Genomic DNA, 18608 nt, shown 5'->3' on the forward strand with positions numbered 1-18608 from the left:
CCACCATCATCACCCTCATCATCATTATTTTCACCACCTCCATCACCATCATCACTCATTTGTATAGAAAGGGATAAGGTCTGTGGATTCCATCATCATCCCCATCATCATCATTATTCTCACCATTTCCACCACCATCCTCATCCCCATCATCATCCTCCCCATCATCAGCATTATTTTCACCACCTCCATCACCATCATCACTCATTTGTATAGAAAGGGATAAGGTCTGTGGATTCCATCATCATCCCCATCATCATCATTATTCTCACCATTTCCACCACCATCCTCATCCCCATCATCATCCTCCCCATCATCAGCTCTATTCTCACCACCTCCACCACCATCATCATCCCCATCATCATCCTCATCACCACCATCATCCCCATCATCACCACCATCATCACTCTTCTGTATAGAAAGAAGGTTTTGGTCTGTGGATTCCATAATCATTCTTGTCATTATCATTATTATCACCACAATCATCACCATCATCCCCATCATCATCATTCATCTGTATAGAAAGGGATTAAGTCTGTGGATTCCATCATCATCCCCATCATCATCATTATTCTCACCACCACCATTCTCATCCCCATCACCATCCTCATCTCCACCATCATCATCATTATTTTCATCACCTCCACCACCATCATCCTCATCACCACCATCATCCCCATCATCACCACCATCATCTCTCGTCTGTATAGAATAAAATATTAGGTCTGTGGATTCCATTATCAATCCCGTCATCATCATTATTCTCACCACCTCCACCACCATCCTCATCCTCCTCACCACCATCATCACAACCATCCTCCCCATCATCACTCATCTGTATAGAAAGCGATTAGGTCTGTAAACTCCATCATCATCCCCATCATCATCATCACCATCAACATCATCCATTTGTATAGATAGGGATTAGGTCTGTGGATTCCATTATCATCCCTATCATCATCATTATTCTCACCACCATCCCCTTCATAATCCTTATCACCATCCCTATCATCACCACCATCATGACTCATCTGTACAAAAAGAATTAGGTCTGTGGATTCCATCATCATCCCTATTGTTCTCATCACCTCCACCACCATTCCCATCATCACCCTTATTATCTTCCCCATCATCACCACCATCATCACTTACCTGTATAGAAAGGGATTAGGTCTGTGGATTCTATCATCATGCCCATCTCCACCTCCACCATCATCACTACTACCAGCATCATCAATACCATCATCACCACCACCCTTTTCTTAATTACCACCAATCTCATCATCACCACCTCTACCACAAAAATCATTGTTGTCCCTACCACCGTCATCATCCAGGATCATTGTACTTGCCCCACGTGATAGTACATTTGATTGTCATGTCAGTTCACTAGTAATCATCAAGGGCTTTTTTCTGTGCAATCCATTCATCTTCATTTACACATGTTATAAGCCCCATTATATTAGTCCAGCCCCATGTATTAGAACTTTCATTCATTTTGTTAAGTCAATTCATCAAGTCAGGGGTTTATGTCTGTGGATTTCATTCCTCACCAGGGATCATGCCACATGTAATAGTACATAGGATTGTCATGTCAGTTCTCTACCAATCTACATAACAAGGGTATGAATCTTTGGATTCCATGCATCAGGGATGATGGTATTAGCCCCATGTGATAGTGTTTTCACTACTAATCCTCATGGCAGGGAATTAGGTCTGGATTTCATCCATCAGACATCATTTTATGTACCCTATATAATAGTATTGTGATACAGAGGACTGTCATATCAGTGTATTACTGATCTATATAATAAAGGTTTAGGTCTGAGTCTTCCATTCATCATGGGTCATACTGGAATAATATATACCTGGAAGGATGGTGCAGGTTTGGGGGATTCACCCACTGATATAATAAAATGTGTCATTACCCATTTGTCTAAAAGGGTTCTTGTATTTATAATTTTTGCACCATATGACCCTTCTCCCACTCCTGTCTGGAAGCCCCCTGGATTGAGGTTTGCACACACACAGGCATTTGATGGATGTTTTGGTAGACTTGGCTGAGCTCTTCCTAAATCGCCTTTTACAATTGTATCCTTTAAATGTGTCTAACCTAAAGAAAGAGAATCCCATTCAGCACAGCAGTGTGGTATAGTAGCTGTTACTCCAGCCATGTATTTGTCATTGCCTCCCCCTCCCTATATCTGCATTCTGATTGGTGTCCCTGTGCCATGGCTATCCAGCGCTCACTTGCAGGGTGACATCATTTTACACACAAACACACAGAAACAGCTCCCTCCTCCCAGGGCTTAGTGATTGCATGTAAGCCGTGAGCTGGATTATTTATCATGTTTAAATCCATGGTTTGGAACACACAGACATTTCATTTTATTGCTTTTTTGTGCTTCTATGCAAGAAATTCGCCTTATTGTTCCAGATCACGTGCAGTGTATAGATAGATTCTGACCTGGGTCCTTTGTATGCTAGTGGATCCCTAACACTAACCAGGCCAAATAAATAAAATATTGCTCCTAAATCACCTTCTGATTATGTACATCCAAGTATTGGAATGTATCCTAATAAGATTTTACAATTTCTTTTTTATAAAAATAATGCGCCAAAATGTGTTGTGGATAAAACAAGAAAGAATTACAATTTTCCCAGATTTTAATTCTTATGTGTGACATTATCGGCAAAATTGTGATGCCTAATGATATAAATGGCCAGCATTGGGACAGGAAGGTGCAGGCAGCAATAAAACATTGTCAGAAGTTTCTTCCTATCTCTCCTAGAAATGTCTTACAGTGTTTTCTACGTCCATTCATTAGGAAGTCAGAACATTTTCCAGGGACACAGACAGCAATGACAACTTGAGGCTCTAACCCTTCCCTGCCACATCTAAAACAAATACAAATGTTTTGAGTGGGGTTTGCCTATAAAGTGGAGCTTAACCTAAAAAACAAGAAATGGTTCATAATCATTTGCAGATTAACAGCAGCTCAGTGAAGGATCTGGGTATGCTGGATGATGGGAATGGATGCCCCCCTGTTAACCTGTGCAGGTACTACCAGTCAAAATGGGCAAAGAACCTGAACCTGGAAAAGGACCAGGTGAAGATGTCAGCACCAGAGGAAGAGCACAGAGAGGTGAGTTTAGTTTGGAATATTTGTAAAGGATGTAAATATCTTTAGTGATGCTTGTGTGTTCTGCATTGGGATACATTTGTTTTTTTGTACTGGGATATCAAATCTAGTAATGACATTAAGGAGATGCCCTACCCTATGGTTATGTACACACGTTCAATAATTGTCATTGGGAAGAATCTTTCACGATCCTTTCTAAGGACAAAAGACTGAACAAGCAATGTACATACAGCGCCGTTCTGCTCTATGGAGAGGGGGAGAACGACAGAGCGGCACCCTGCTGGGTTCTTTCCCCTTCACTTGTATTACGATTGTCGTCAAACGAGCGCTGTACACATGCCAGATTCTCATCTCATACTAGCCCTAACAAGATTTTCAGACAAGAATCATCTGATATGAGTATGTAGCCTAGGGCCCCTCATACCAGCCCTTAGTTTTAAAAAAAAACCATACTAAGAATAATAATGGAAGAAGCCATTGCTTCCCCCCTTTTGTGAGTGTTATTTCCTGCTTATGATTGCCTTGATTTCAATATTGTCAATGACCTGTAACATGTATGGAGCAAGTGAGGTCAGACCTTCTAACCTAATCTGCATGTCTGCTACTGGTCAGTGAATCATAGTTTTGAAGTCAACTGGTCATCATATCTGCAAGGCAATTGGCATTTTCAGAAGGAGGGGTCAGCAATGGTAGCCACTATATACTTTCAGTACATCATTCTTTTATCTTTAACTCTTCAAAATTAAAGTCAATATTTTGTGAATTGAGAGTGATCTTCATGGCAGATCATCTTGTTCCAGGATCAGTAAGAGCAAAGGTCTTGCTGCTGTCCTTCTTTTATAGATAGTTGTGCACCCTTGAGCCTTGCTTTAAATTTTAATTTCTTTGTAATTTTACTACATTTGTGTTTTCTAACTCAGCAACAAAGCAGTATACTAACAAACGTGTCTGCTTTGCAACCTCAACAACATATTTAGCACCTTGAATTACACAACATGCAAATCTGAGCAAAACTGTGAACTACTACATCAGCAGTGCATTTTACACCAGACCACCATATCAACCACTGAATGTGGTCCTGATCCCAAGGTAAAGCAGGCTAGGCATAGGTAAAACCCTGTGTGAAAATAGCAAGGAATAGATTAAGCCTATAACATGTAACTGTAGGTTCTGTAGAACAATTCTTAAATTAAAAAGGGCATACCTATGCATTACAGTAATGCGTGTGTTAACACTGTTACTGCAACACATAGAAATGTACAATACGTGTTGCAGTGGATCACAATACCTTTCATTTTCAAAAGCAGCCTTGAAAATGCACCTTAAGATTTGATGCATTGCTTTAGGAAAAATGGTTCTGCTCCGGTTTTCAGTATGTTCGTAGCTCATTTAAAGCCTGTATGTATCTAGGCAAAAAATGGATAGCGTTTGTGAGGTCATTGTCACAAGTAAAGTAAAAAATTCTAAATCTCTCCACTATGGCATAATCCAGAATTTCCTCCAGGTTGTGAACCAGGTCAATTCTCTTGGTGGTGCAACAAAGGATTTTTCAGAATCTGAAATTTTCTTGATGGCAGGGCTATTCTGAGCCTGAGTTTTGGGAGATTACCTCTAATTTCCTGTTTCTGGTACAGAAAGTTAGGTAAACCCTTCCTCAACCTATTGACTAATGACTTGGAGTGAATAGTTACCAAGTAACAAATAGGCAGATACAAGTAGTCTCCAGATTACATACGAGATCGGGAGTGTTGGTTTGTTCTTAAGTTGAATTTGTATGTAAAACAGAACAGGTACATTACTTTATTAAATGCAATTAGGACAGAGAGCAAAAAAACAAACAAACAAAAAAAAAAACTTTGGGGAGCCTAGACATTCATTAACTTCAGGAGCAAGCTGTGCTTTGATGTTCAAAAAGAAACAACTTGTTTGTAGAACAGCTCAGACATCTTCTGCTAGCCATGCAACCCCCCCCATCAAGCCTCCATCCTGCACACGAGCGAGCAGGGAAGCCCTGTTCCTATCTAGGAGTCGTCCGTATGTCGGATGTCCTTAACTCAGGGACTACCTGTACAGTAAATTAAATTTCACTTTTATCTAAATACAAGATCAGCTAATTAATTCTTTGATCCCAGAAAAGTTTGAAAGGAAAAAAACAGAACGTAAACAAACCATATGGCAATAGCGTATTCTTTTAAAAAAAAAATAAAAAAAATAAAAAGCTGAAATACAATCCCCCTCCCGAGATTTGATTATTCACCAAAAATTTAGGGTAAAACCTAATATATATATTAGGTTGCAGTGACATTTCAGCTTATAAATGGTTTAAGTGTTTTCACATGACAAGTGATGTTTACTGGAGTAATTGTTTAGTATTAGATTTAGTATTAGAGTTATAGGTGTACTCACTGATTACTTTACCACTTTCCAATGATGGAAAAGACCTAGTAAAGACCCTTTTCACATGGAGCCTATCAATGTACAACCAACCTTTAATTTACATTGATTTCATTGATCAGCTTTTTATTACATGTCTCTAATCATAGGATTCCATCTGTCAGTCCCAGCATCTGTAGGGGAATCTGGGATGTGCAATTTGAGTTTGACAGTTAGGGGCCAACCAGACAGGTGATTATGTTTTATTGCAGATTAGACAACACTTGTCCCTTTCTGAAATACAACCCCTTCTGATTGCAAATTTGTAAAGTGAAACTTTAGTTAATGTAAAAAAGATGTAGAAATAAAGAACACATGGATTAAAAACATAATATTTGCATACAGCACCAATCCAGCAAAAATACCCCTCCTGCAAGGGTTTAACACATCATTTGACTTTGAAGAGTGCTTTCTTTAAGCAGCAGGTCTTCTAACAGCTCACACTTCTTGTGTCTTAGATACAAACCCCTGAGATGGCCACAAAGTATCATTTGATTGTTGAGCCTCTTTTAGATTTACTAATAACCATAGAGTACGTGGTACTACCTGTTTAACATGGTAACAACCTTTTTAACATGGGGAAACGCTTAAAATACCATTCAGATCTTCAGGAAACCCGTTATAATTACTATATCCACAGCTGGCAGTACATTAGTGTGATGGTAAGTGGGACGAATGTCTCTTACTTTGCTGGTCAGTGGGAAGAATGTCACCCAAATAGATAGCTAAAAAGATCATCGATATCAATTAAATTTACCTGAGAGTCACAAATTGCTTATTGTTCCTCTAGCAACTTCTGGAGAAACCTTAGTTGAGAAACTCTGTTGAAGACTTTGATTGGGTTGTAGGCCATTACATGCCATACATTTAGTAAATCTGTAACTGTCATAGACCTAAGTTATGAACATATCATTATTATATTATTTCTGCTAAATGGTTCAAGAAACTACAAATGGTAATTAGTACTTTTAATGTTTTTTTGACATCTTAAATAATGTTAAAATATGTTTAATAACAAGAATGTTCCAATTAATTTTGGCAGAACACAATGAAAGTATTTTTTTATAATCAGATCAAGTAATTAGAATATGGGTAAGGATGACCATTGTCTGACATTGGTGTTCATACATACAATAGACAAATTCACAAAACATGCTCCCATTACAAATATGTAGAATTTATGTGTAAACGCTCATCAGCCTTGTGTTAGGTCTTACACGAGAACCACCTGCTTCTACCATATAAAACCAACTAACCCACTGGACATACACACTAAGCACCACTAAGCAGTTAAGCCTCTTACAGAAAAAAATAAACTGTTTCCAGACAGATTTACCATATAGGAGATGATTGACTAACACTACAGCTTTCAATGAAATCTACATCCACTCCAAACACCCAAATGTGTGATCAGAAAAAAAATTGTGCATGTGATTGGAGGTTCAAAGTAAATGTGTGATGGGTGAACTAAAATGATTCCTTTTGTTAATTAACCCTATAATTACAACATGGTGCTGGATTAGCAGGTGTATGGTAGAAAGAAAATGTAGGCAAAGAATTGGTGTGTAGCCTTTTTATGGTCAGGGTAATGTTTGGAAAATTACATAACATGCATAATGGATGAATTTTATAAAAATTAACACAGACAAACAAAGTGCATGATCAGGTCAAATTTTTTACCTCTGATGGGCTAATACCCTATGGAGGTATGTTTTTAAACATTTTGCATGATTAATTGTTTAATTAAAGTGCAAACATAGTTGATTGTACAGGAACATGGGTTTGGCAGTGGTTGCCATTCTGAATCTGTCCACCAGGTGGTGTTGTGGTGGGATTAAATCGAACACAGAACCAGCTTGTGCTAATTGCAAAACAGTTGTGTAGTTTATTAAAGTTTTGATTTTGTGTTTAGCTACATTAAGTTGTACATGTAATTGTGTTCAAAGTTAAGAAGATTGCCAAGAATAAGTAAAATATTCAGTGCTTTGCAACTCACTTAACCAATACAAATGTAAAACTAAAGAGTTGTATTCTGCAGCTGCCTCTGCCAAGTGGCATTGACTCTGGAACAAGACAGGCACCATCAAATGGGAGGTTAATCAACTAAAATTTAGGAAACCTCTGGAGGAACCATTGGGTTCCACAAAACCCTGGATGACACTATCTGATCTGTAGCCAACGGAGGTAATAGTAATATAGATATATACAAAGTTATGAGCATAGATGCAGTGGGTTTATTCATCCAAACAAGTATAGAAAAGGTTACACACTGATCAATTTAACAGATGGTTACCATTCCAGCAAGGATATTGTAACATAATTCCCATAATAAAATCCTGGTGTGATTAAGTGGCATTTCTTTCATTGTTTTTTTTCCCCATTTACATTATAGTGTTTTCTACACCCCAATATGAAAATGAAATAATTAGCAGCTGATCAGTCAATAGATGTGACTGATAGTGACTGTTTAAGGTTTTCTTTTTTTCCCTTTATTTTTGACCAGGGAGTTGATGAATGGTATCAGTCACTTAGCACCACAAAAGGCACAGTAGGGGGTTGTCCCAGAGGTGCAAAGGGAGTCCCTGCTTTTGGAATTGCATTGCATCCAGCGGCTATTTGACTCAAGGGGGACCTTAAATACATAACCATGCTTTTTATTTATTTATTTATTAATTAATGAATGCCTTATGGTAAAAAAAGGATGCAGGGTCATTGGACCACAGAGGGTAGATGTAGGTCTCTTTAGCATACTTGTAGAAAGTAAGGGTCACGTAAGGAGTTTTTTGGTAGAAGGAGTAAGCAGTGAGCAACCCCCTTTATTACCTGTTTGCACTTTCCAGTAGTGCCTACATAACTGGAGGGCAAGGTGGTAATATGAAAGTCCTTAGATTATATCTAATTAAAGCTCACCAATGCTTGCCTTTGTTTAGCAATTTGCCCATGAAAGGTAAAAAAAAAACATTTCTTTTTTATGAAACTCACCCCAGCAAAAGATTCTTACTTTTACTTCTCTCTACAATGATAAGTTTGATAAGCCTGGTGTTTATCAAACTTATCATTGTAATCCACCTGGTGTAGGCTTACAGAAAGCTAAGGACATACTTTCATTGTCCAATCAGCAGATGTTGTGGGGAAGAAGAGAATGAGTGGCCCAGGCCAGTTACCCAGCCCAGCTGTGTAAATCCCAGGCATGGATTATTGGATATGAATTGTTTTCAGCTTTCAATTGTATTCAGCTGCTTGTCCAGAGCTAAGTTTCAGTTTTATAAGGCACATGTCTATTTTCCAATAAACTCAACATAAAGCAGTATCATCAACTAAAATGAAGTTCTAAGTCCCAGATGATATCTTTGGAAAGTTCCAGGGAAGAGAAAAAACTGTAAGTAATTAAAGGAAGATCTGTGGGTGGTGGTGGGAGTTCTCTTCTCATCACTCACTACCCCTGTAAAATATAAACCTTACTAAAACATTCATAATTTGGTGGAATCACATGCACCATTTTCAGGAAAGTTTGGCTGAAGATACCAGCTGCAAGTTATAATGTTGTATGGAAGGTGAGGTGTGCAGAGCTTCGCTTACATGACAGGAGAGAAAGGTAATTCTGGAGTTTAGTTATAAAGAAAATTCACACAAAAAAATACAACAAGCAGAGTAGAATCATCATTGTTTAATAATTATTAAAAAGGGAACAATAATTTATGAAATAAAAAAAATGTATCCGTTGCCAATTTATACTGTATAAGCCAACTACTGCCGTGGGCAAACATTTAAGCAACGTGCATACTATATACCTAAAACACAAACTTACTGCATATTTGCAAAAAGAAACCTGGACAGCTGACAATTATGGTTTTGATATGCTGTTGATTCTTGCCAGGATGATTTCAGAATGTAAACATATTTAACTTACAAGCCAATATTAGTCTATTTATTGTTTTGGAAATGTAACAATCCCAGGCACCAATATTTTAAAAGATAAAGATAGCCATACAGTATACTAAAAATGAAAGATTTATTTCCATACATTTCATTAAAATTGTTTAGTGGTAAACAATGGCTGGCTGCTGGTAAAGCATATTTATATTGGTAGTCAAGGTTTTGTTTTTTACATCTAGTGCTGTGGTGATGATTGTTAGGAGCTCCCCTCTCCATGCTTCTGCTGATCATGACACTGTATGTAAATTGTGGGGATATCCATGGGAAGGCATATGGTAGCAAAGCATAGAAATTTGGCAATAGACAAGGAAGAGACAATTTATATGTCCAGTGCCTCCAATTATCATTATGAAGCTGAATGTATTCATATGGCCTCTCTGTATTGTAAACTTAGAAACCCATAGTTTATTTTCCCCAAACCTACAGATAAACCATAGATGATCAATCTTTAAGTTCTGTAAACCCAAGCACAAAGGTGAAGTATATACCTCAGAATGTGCACCAAGGCTGTAATTCTGCACACATCCCATAATTATAAATATCCTGATCATTAAAGTTTCAAGAATGTCTTATGAGCACATAAATCAAGGTTACCAGGGCCACACTCAGTCTAGGAAAAGTTATACTAAATCTGCAACAACTTCCTATTTGCTTGACAACTTGAGAGTTTCTTGTTAAGCATTCTTATCTATACATCCTCAGTTTCCAAACCAAGTTAAATTCATTTTCAGCTTAGGTATCCTTTATTGTATCTTGTGGAGACAACTGGAGTGTTTCACCTTCACGACTGGAACATTACTAGGCGTTTTCCCATCTTTTTAACTTACACGTGTATGCAAAATGCAGAAATGATCTGGCAATGCTCAGTTGGTATCCTCCTCTGTCAAGGTTTTCATAAATGAAGATAATGCAGAAAACAGCACAGTAGCTTAATTACTGTGGGGTATTTATGGTGTTCCAGGCTTTTATTTGTAATGTCAGTATGATCAGATGTGCTGGAAAACACAAGATTTTGGCTCACAGAACAAGGGATGAGAAATGGCACTCTGACACCCAATGTCTCATTAGGTAAGCACTCTGCTATGGACAAGGGTTAATATACATGACTGCTTTAAATATTTATCTCAACAAATGATCAAATGACATCATTTAGCACTGTAAATGTCCCTTTTTAAATTAGTGCCTATTATTTTGCTGTGTGATAAAGCACTTCAACAGATATCCTTCATGTAAACCTTATTTACACCCTTTAATAACACCAACATTTAAAAAGAAATTGTGCAGCAAAATTCATAAATACAATCTCCTAAAGGAAAAAAAATGAATCTGATCCATAAACATACAGACATCACACTCACACTTGCAGAGGACTTGTTCCAACTAAGATTCACGCTACTCCAGCAACTTGCTAAATAAAAAATATTGACAAAGCTTGCTGTGCTTTGGAAGTAATATTTAAACCAGTTCGTAGCTTTAATGTACACTCTACAAAACAGACTGACATCTGTCCTCAAGGCTCCCTTGGGTCATTTGGATTTGGTCATCAGAAAAACAACACATAAAACAAAGTAAAAATCCCCTGCGGAAAGAGCAGCAATCCAGAAAAACTTGTTGAGGTTGAAAGAAATTGTCCATCCTTCCGAATGTTTCCTCCTGCACATAAAGGCACACCGTCGGGATGATACCAATCTACTCAATCGCTATCAGACTCGTCTTTATATTTAGCTCTTATCGCTTGTCCATTTTGCAGAGGCATTTCCTCATAATCACTCCTGAGAACATAAGGAAATATAAAGTTTTTATGTCACCAATAAGCCTCAAATATAGCTTACAATAATGTATGCACTGAATAAGACAAATCTGTTTTGTGCTCCAAGTACCAGCAACTTGATTGGTCCTAATTTGATTGTGTGCTCATACTAAAGCAATTAACTAACTATCCATACCAAGCAGTAGAGCCTCACAGACCTCTGTAGCTGCAGGCACCATGGAGCAATTTATTCTAAAAGTTCATAGCAGAAGCCCTGAAATCCTACATTCAGCAGCTCAGCTAACTTGATAGTCATAATGGCTTATTACGGCTTCCATTAATGTGCAATCTAGAAACTCCCAAACATCCGACATATTAAGTCATTCACTTAAGAGGTTGTACAGCCTCTATATTAATCACAAGAAAACCTGGTTTTGGTAATTTTTGAACAACATATCCATCTACTGTTCTTCAGAGTCCCACAATGCCTTACCAACAAGACCAAACTATCCCCCATTGTCAACAAGACATTCCAAGGACTTGCAGAATGACAATTTGTTCTCAGACTTTAGTGCTTTTGCTGTGAATAGTGCCTACCACTACAGAGTTTGCAGGAATATTTACATACCTAAATCACTGCCACTGTTATTAAAAGAAAAAAAAGAAAAACTGAAAAATAAAAAAAGTGTTTCAGGCTTAATAAAATCCCTATTCCTCTACATTGGCACTGCTACTATTTATCACTTGAAAGTCAAGTCAAATCACCAGCCATTAGGCAAAATTTCAAGCCACAAAAAGGTGATGAGGCGTGAATAAATCAGGGATGAAATATGTACCCCACAACTGAAAGAAAAAAATCTTACCCATATATTACATCATCATCTGAGTCATTGAGCATTGAAAAGGCAGGGTTATCTTTCAACTGTGATTCTGTAAAAGGAATAGAAGTCAGTTTATGTATGTTATCATAATACAGCACAAATCATATATTCCTTATATATCATTAGCAACATGTTCATTTAAAAAGAACTAAAATCCACTTTTAAGAATAAATGATCAGACAGGACAGACAATGTCCCTTCTACATCATCCCTCCTTTCTGCCTGATTGCTCTGGGTTTCTGGCAAAAAGCCGAGCAACACATGCATATGCAAGCAGACAGGTACTTTATTGTAGAAGACATAGGCTATGTCTACTCTGCAAAACACACTAATTTCTGGCATAACCTGACTCACATTTGCCAAATTTCTTAGAAATTATTGAACTCCGGTGCACATGTGGGTGAGTTACATCATTCTGGTCCAGCCAATTAAGAAGTCTAAGGAACTGAAACCAGGAAGAGAACAGAATGTTGATTTTGTCAAAAGCGAGTTTAGGTAAATTATTTCAAACACATACGCTTGTTTTGTTGCAGAAGAGACATAGCCGGTCCCTTCTGTAATAAAGAACCAGTCTGCTTAAAGTTTACTTCAATCTACTTTAAGTGGATCTCTACTTGAAGTAATCTCACTTCAAAATATTATAGCAATATTATATAATATAGCAAATATAATAATATATAATATAATATATAAAATATAGCAAATAATGTAATAATTTACTTTTTTAGTCAAGCATATAACTTGATTTAAGTCACCTATGATTTGTATTTATTTTACTGTGTGTATATATTCATCATCATTTTCCACCTTTAGGTATAGTTTTAGGTTAGTAATTCATCTAAACTTTATCTGCATCTCCTACATTGCAGTTTATGTTTGTAGTATGTACATCAAAATAGAAGGTGGTGGTGCTATATGAATCAGGTATAATATTAAACAAGAATTTTCTGAAAATACATGAGGAATTATTTCCAAACATTTACCATAAAGTGCATTTTTTGATGGAGAGTAGACAAATGCCAAAGTGTATAGATAGAAGTTTAGCAGGCCATAGAAGGACAGGAACTCCGCTGGTGTTCACGGTTAAGGGAAAAAAAAGACTTCTCTCTAAGAAGCATGTACAATGATTTTTGACAACCAACAATAAATACTAAAGAGCCTAAAGTAGCAGATCACAAAAAACAAACAAACTAAAAACTTTTTGGTAACTATAAATATATTTACACACACTAATATTCTATATTTAAATTATGTGAATAAGAGATGACCATAGTTATCAACCCTTGCAGTGCTATAGTGTGTCCACCCCTACCTCTGTCACTTTTGTATGACAAAACTATAAATAAAAAAGTGGACTAGTGAAAGAAGGTAGAACAAAGAGGACATAGAATGAAGAGAGAGACAGACACTAACCCACAGTAGTAATTTTTACTCTGTAGTTACTACAACCAGTTAGAAAATTAAAATGAAGCAAGCAGTTGCAAAAGGATATAATTTTGATAATGCGTAGAAAGCTCTGCAACAAAATTGTCCTGCAATACTCGTGAACCGAATCGTAGATATAAAATAACAATGCTGCAAGACAAACAGAGGAAAATATATTAACAATCATAATAAAAGACCACAAAGGTTTATTCAGCTGGTGTCATTTTTCTGACAATTATTAATGTCTCAGGACTCATTTGAGTATGTGAGCAAATTAAAGTTAATAACTGATGCACAATGAAAAGCCTTTTTATATCACAATCAATCATGTTTGCTTTCATAGCGGATACAGTATGCATACATTAACATCTTTGACATACCTGATAACAAGCACTACAAAAGTTAAAGCTGTCAGAAATTTTAGCCGCAGGTCTGAAAAAGAGAAAATAGATTTTAATAAATATAATATCAAGAAGCACAACCAAACCGATACCTAAATACCACCCTCAGTCATTTTTATTTCATGCATTTTGAAACTTCTATCAGGTTTTTCTGATATCCAAGGCTTCATTAGAAACATTTACTTTAGGAAGGAAAAAAAATATTAGGAACACAGACAGAAAAGATTCATTAGTCCTTTCCTGATGATCCCACAAAAAAAATGCTGCCAGATGTGGAGAGGAAGGAGTGAACACTTTGGGCCTTATTAACCTCCCTGGCGGTATAAATATTAAGTATTTTTAAATACAGAAGCAGTACATTTAAAAATACTTCGTATTTTAAATTTCCCGCCTGGTCCTGCCTCCCAGCCACACGCTCGCATGCAGATGCCCTGCCAGCATTAGCGTCCCCTGGCCTCGTGTCACCAACGTTTACACGGTGGGGACGCATATGCCGGCCGGGCATCGCCAGGTTACACAGATGCCCGCCTGGCATCGCCAGGAGAAGAAGATGCAGGGCATCGCTAGTGGACGCCACGGGCTCTGCTTACCAGGTTTTGAAACTCCTTGGCAATTCCACCTCGAGTGTGGCTCGGGGGGTACCGCTCTTGGTATGGATATTCACCCTGAGCCACACTCTGGATTATCGCTAGGGAGGTTAATAAAGGTCTCAAAGACTGGAAAAGATATCATGGGAGAACCTGGGTGATCGGGCAAAACTGGAATGGATCTAGTCCAGGATTGAAAACATTTGCCAAATAATAGCAAATGATTTAAAGAAATCTATTCCAGGTTTTCTGGATCATCCAGGTTCTCCTATGAAAGTCAATCATTTCCAGTCTTGGAGAGCTTTAATAAATCAGGCTAATTGTTGTAATGCCAATTCTGTAGAGCTAATGACACCACAGACTGCACAGCAACCCACAATATAGCTGACGGCATTGGTGCTTTGTCTACTGTCCACTCAAGGATTACTACATCATTACTATTTTCATGCTGCAGCAATACATCTGTTTGCACACTACTACAATACACAGTAATGTGGTTTGCCATGGTGTGGTTAGTTGTGGTGCTCATGCAATGCATCTGCAAATGCAGTGTACCACAATGCACATTTTGGTGTATTAAAAATACTGTCAGCCGGTTCAAAATAAATGAACTGCCTTAAAACACATCAACGCACAGTGAGAATTTTTCATACTTTGCAGAAAATAATGTGGATAAGATATGCACTTTACCTACTGCTTTTATTTCTAATTCAATACAAATTGATTTCTACTCTTGAGTAATTTAAAGACAACTTGTGTTGTAAACCAAGTTTTGTTTACATATTATCAGACAGGTCTAAATAGGGACAGAATAATCTGTATTATCACAGACCGGTTCTAAATAAACATTTAGAACTTTGGCACTTTCTGGCATACACAGATGCTACGCAATCTGTTTCTGTTATTACTGACAAGATACACCTACTTTTTCTTCTCACTTATGTACAGAATTTAGTCAGTTTACTTGACAAAACATCTTACCAACATATGGCATATTTCGTAGTTCAGAGCATGCTCGTATAACAAGAAACAAAAGATATAAGATGTACATTGTCGCCACCACAAGGAAGAAAATTTTCATGCCCTAAATCGAAAAGAATTTAGAAAATGATTAATTGACAAAAGGAAATTGTTTTTACTTTCAAAATTCAAATTCTCATTACATCCCTGATAAACAAGTCTCCAGTGGCACATGTCCCTATTTGCCTTTAGTTGTTGGGTTGCAGCCTCCATCTATCCCTTTTAGCATTCAAGACTTTTGGAATGCTTGATGCCTATGTCCCCATCAAACACGGTGGTGGTACTAAGGCTTATGTCACTATTCAGTCCTGTGTGTTATTTTGTCTAAGCTGGAACTAACTCAATGGATTGCTAAATAACATTTTTTTCATATGTGGTAAAAACTAGGCATGTTTTACTGAAATGGCTTGTCTATTTAATAAAATGGTCCACTGTTGTCCATAACAGGAACTGAGCTTTAAGAAGTGAAAGGGTGACAAGAAGTGAAATGACTGCATAAAGGCATGAAAAGTAAAAAGTATTTAAAATATGGAAAATGTTTAATAAACAAAACAAAATGTATTCGTATTCAGTAAGGTTTACACCTACCTCAAAATTTTGAGCATGATAAACTCCATGTATTTCGCTCTGTAATTTAACTTGATTCAAAGTATGTTAAAGTCAAACTAATGTTCCCCTTTCAAAAAAATTCCGATGAGGCAGGTCATTTTTGCAAAAAAAACAGGCAATTTCTTTTCTACAATATTTTGTTTTACCAGTCTGATCATGCTGGGGAACTGTCAAAAAAAGCTCTGCAATCTTGGCTTCCCCTGCACTGGCCCAGACAGAATTACATCACCCCTGCCCAGCCAATTAGGATGGGATGTGCAGGTAATAAAGGGAGAAGGTGGAGGTACCTGTGATGGAGCAGGCATAGATGAGTATTTCAGGTGTAGTTCTGCTTTAGATCATTAAGGGGTCATTATCTCCAATGATATAAAACGAATTTGTAAACCAAATGAAATTATGTCCCACAATCTACACTCTCAAAAATACTGAAAGTATTCATAGTCTTCAGTAATCACATTTAAAAACTCTACTTCACATCTCTTTATACAAAATATACATGTATCCAAAACACTTACCTGGAAATTGCCAGTGTCTACTCTGTACTGGTAAGTTGGATCACGTAATTCATTAACACTGTTTAAAATAAAATAATACATTCAAATGTTTTTGTAAGCGATTCATATAAATGTTTTAAAAAATGCAACGATTGTGCATATATCAATCCATCCTAAATAAATGTAATCATCATATCATCCAGAGAAAGTCCAAATAAAAACAAACAAGATGTGGTGCAATCTCTTATTGCAATTTAAAAAATCCATACAGATTTATAATGGTAAAAAAAAAAATCACTGGGTGAACATTTTACTCTACTCATGTAAGACAAATCAATAGCAGACTGAAAAGAGTTCATAATGCTCAAGAACCAGTAAACAGTGGGCATACAGTGGCTGATGACCAACTGTCTCATTTTTTTCCTTGTCTTTGACCTGCAGATGTCAGCAGTATTTACCCATCTGCTTACTCAAGATCAATGTCAGTGTAAGTCAAATATTGAGGGTCAACATGACAACCAAGCAAATTTATTTTTTCTACTGAGAGGATTACCACTGACAGTCTTTTTAATATGACAGGTCTCAAACAATTTTCAATTATTTTTTAGAAACATTTCTTGTGGAAGACTATTTAATGGTTCTCTAAACAGAAGATTAAACCTACTTTGTTAAATGTTCACTCACTGTAAAAACTGTCCTTGTGGTTTGCTGTGATATTAATATGGATATATTTAACCAGCAAGCAACCCTGAAAATGATTATCCTCATCTTAGGTTCCAAACAGCATTTTTATTTAAAGGGGTCTAGTAAGACTACAAAATTTTATGCAAAACATTTAATTTTCTGCATTTATTGACAAAGACATACAAAACATTTTTTTCACCTTATAACCTCTAAGGAATTTTCTGGCCACTGGTTTTATGTAAGCTGACAGTTCCTTTAGCATGAAAACCCAGCTACTGTTAAGAATAACTATGCCAGAATCAGTTACAAAACCATAAGTAATACTTACGTTTGCCATATTCCTAGAGTCACAGAAGCAAGCCAAAGCAGTCCAACTATTAACAACTTTGGCAAATAGAATGTCATACACTTTCTTTCACCCTAAGAGACAGGGAAAGCTTTATTAAAAAATGTAGGTAAAGTTATGTCACATGCATAGTATTTAACACTTATATAACATAAAAAGATATTTATTGCTGACCAAATAGATTTATATTGTGTACCTGAACTCGAATGCCATGATAAACACAAAGCCAAAAAAGCAAAAGTGCACAAAGGAAGAGTGACTGAAACAGGTCATCCAACATGCCAGGAAACCAGCTATTAACCAGGAATGTGAGAGGGAAGAATGGATCTGAAAGAAACAGGTGAAACATTGTGCGATTAAAATGGTCCACTGTTTAGTCTAGCCATCTACATGAAATTCTAGCTGTTTGGTCAGGTAACAAGCAAAAAACAGTATGTTAATAAATTCTCTGTTTAAGATTCTTCCTAAAACACAAGAAAATACTTTTCACATAGCATTTTAAACCCAGACGTATATACTAACACCCCACACATCTATCACAAATTTTGTGATAGATCACTGGGGGTTGGCTCATGGTAACGGGATGCTTACAGTGCAGATTAGAGGCAGCATTTTTTTGGACTTCAAAAGTCCAAAATATCAGCAGTTTTTATTTGTTTAGGTAAGTGTTACAGCACACTCTACAGCACTTCACAACAAAACACTAATCAGTAGCCTGGTTGGGCCTCTGGCTCCTACTTAGGTGCCCCTCTGTTACTAACACAATCACTATATCAGTACTGTTTTGTAGTACTGTTGGGCCTCTGGGTCTCTTCTCAGCCTGAAACACTCTGGGCTTTCACTCCCAGCCTGGAACCCACTCTGGCTCTCTCTCTCTCCCCGCCTGGAATCCACTCTGG

At 37.1% G+C, this 18608-nt stretch overlaps 1 protein-coding gene across 1 annotated transcript in view; it reads right to left on the minus strand.

The window, feature by feature from the left end:
* Positions 1–9228: 9228 nt before the first annotated feature.
* The window catches only part of TMEM181 (transmembrane protein 181), a gene marked incomplete in the record, with an annotated part of 34578 nt that continues 25198 nt past the window's right edge, over positions 9229–18608 (minus strand). The window contains 9 exon segments of the mRNA XM_072409364.1: positions 9229–11284; positions 12126–12192; positions 13127–13216; positions 13636–13718; positions 13949–14000; positions 15538–15640; positions 16701–16758; positions 17692–17783; positions 17906–18036. Of these exon segments, the coding sequence (XP_072265465.1) occupies positions 11206–11284; positions 12126–12192; positions 13127–13216; positions 13636–13718; positions 13949–14000; positions 15538–15640; positions 16701–16758; positions 17692–17783; positions 17906–18036 (755 nt within the window).

The sequence above is a fragment of the Pyxicephalus adspersus genome, chromosome 4 (assembly GCF_032062135.1).
Source record: "Pyxicephalus adspersus chromosome 4, UCB_Pads_2.0, whole genome shotgun sequence".
In the NCBI taxonomy this organism is placed as follows: domain Eukaryota; kingdom Metazoa; phylum Chordata; class Amphibia; order Anura; family Pyxicephalidae; genus Pyxicephalus; species Pyxicephalus adspersus.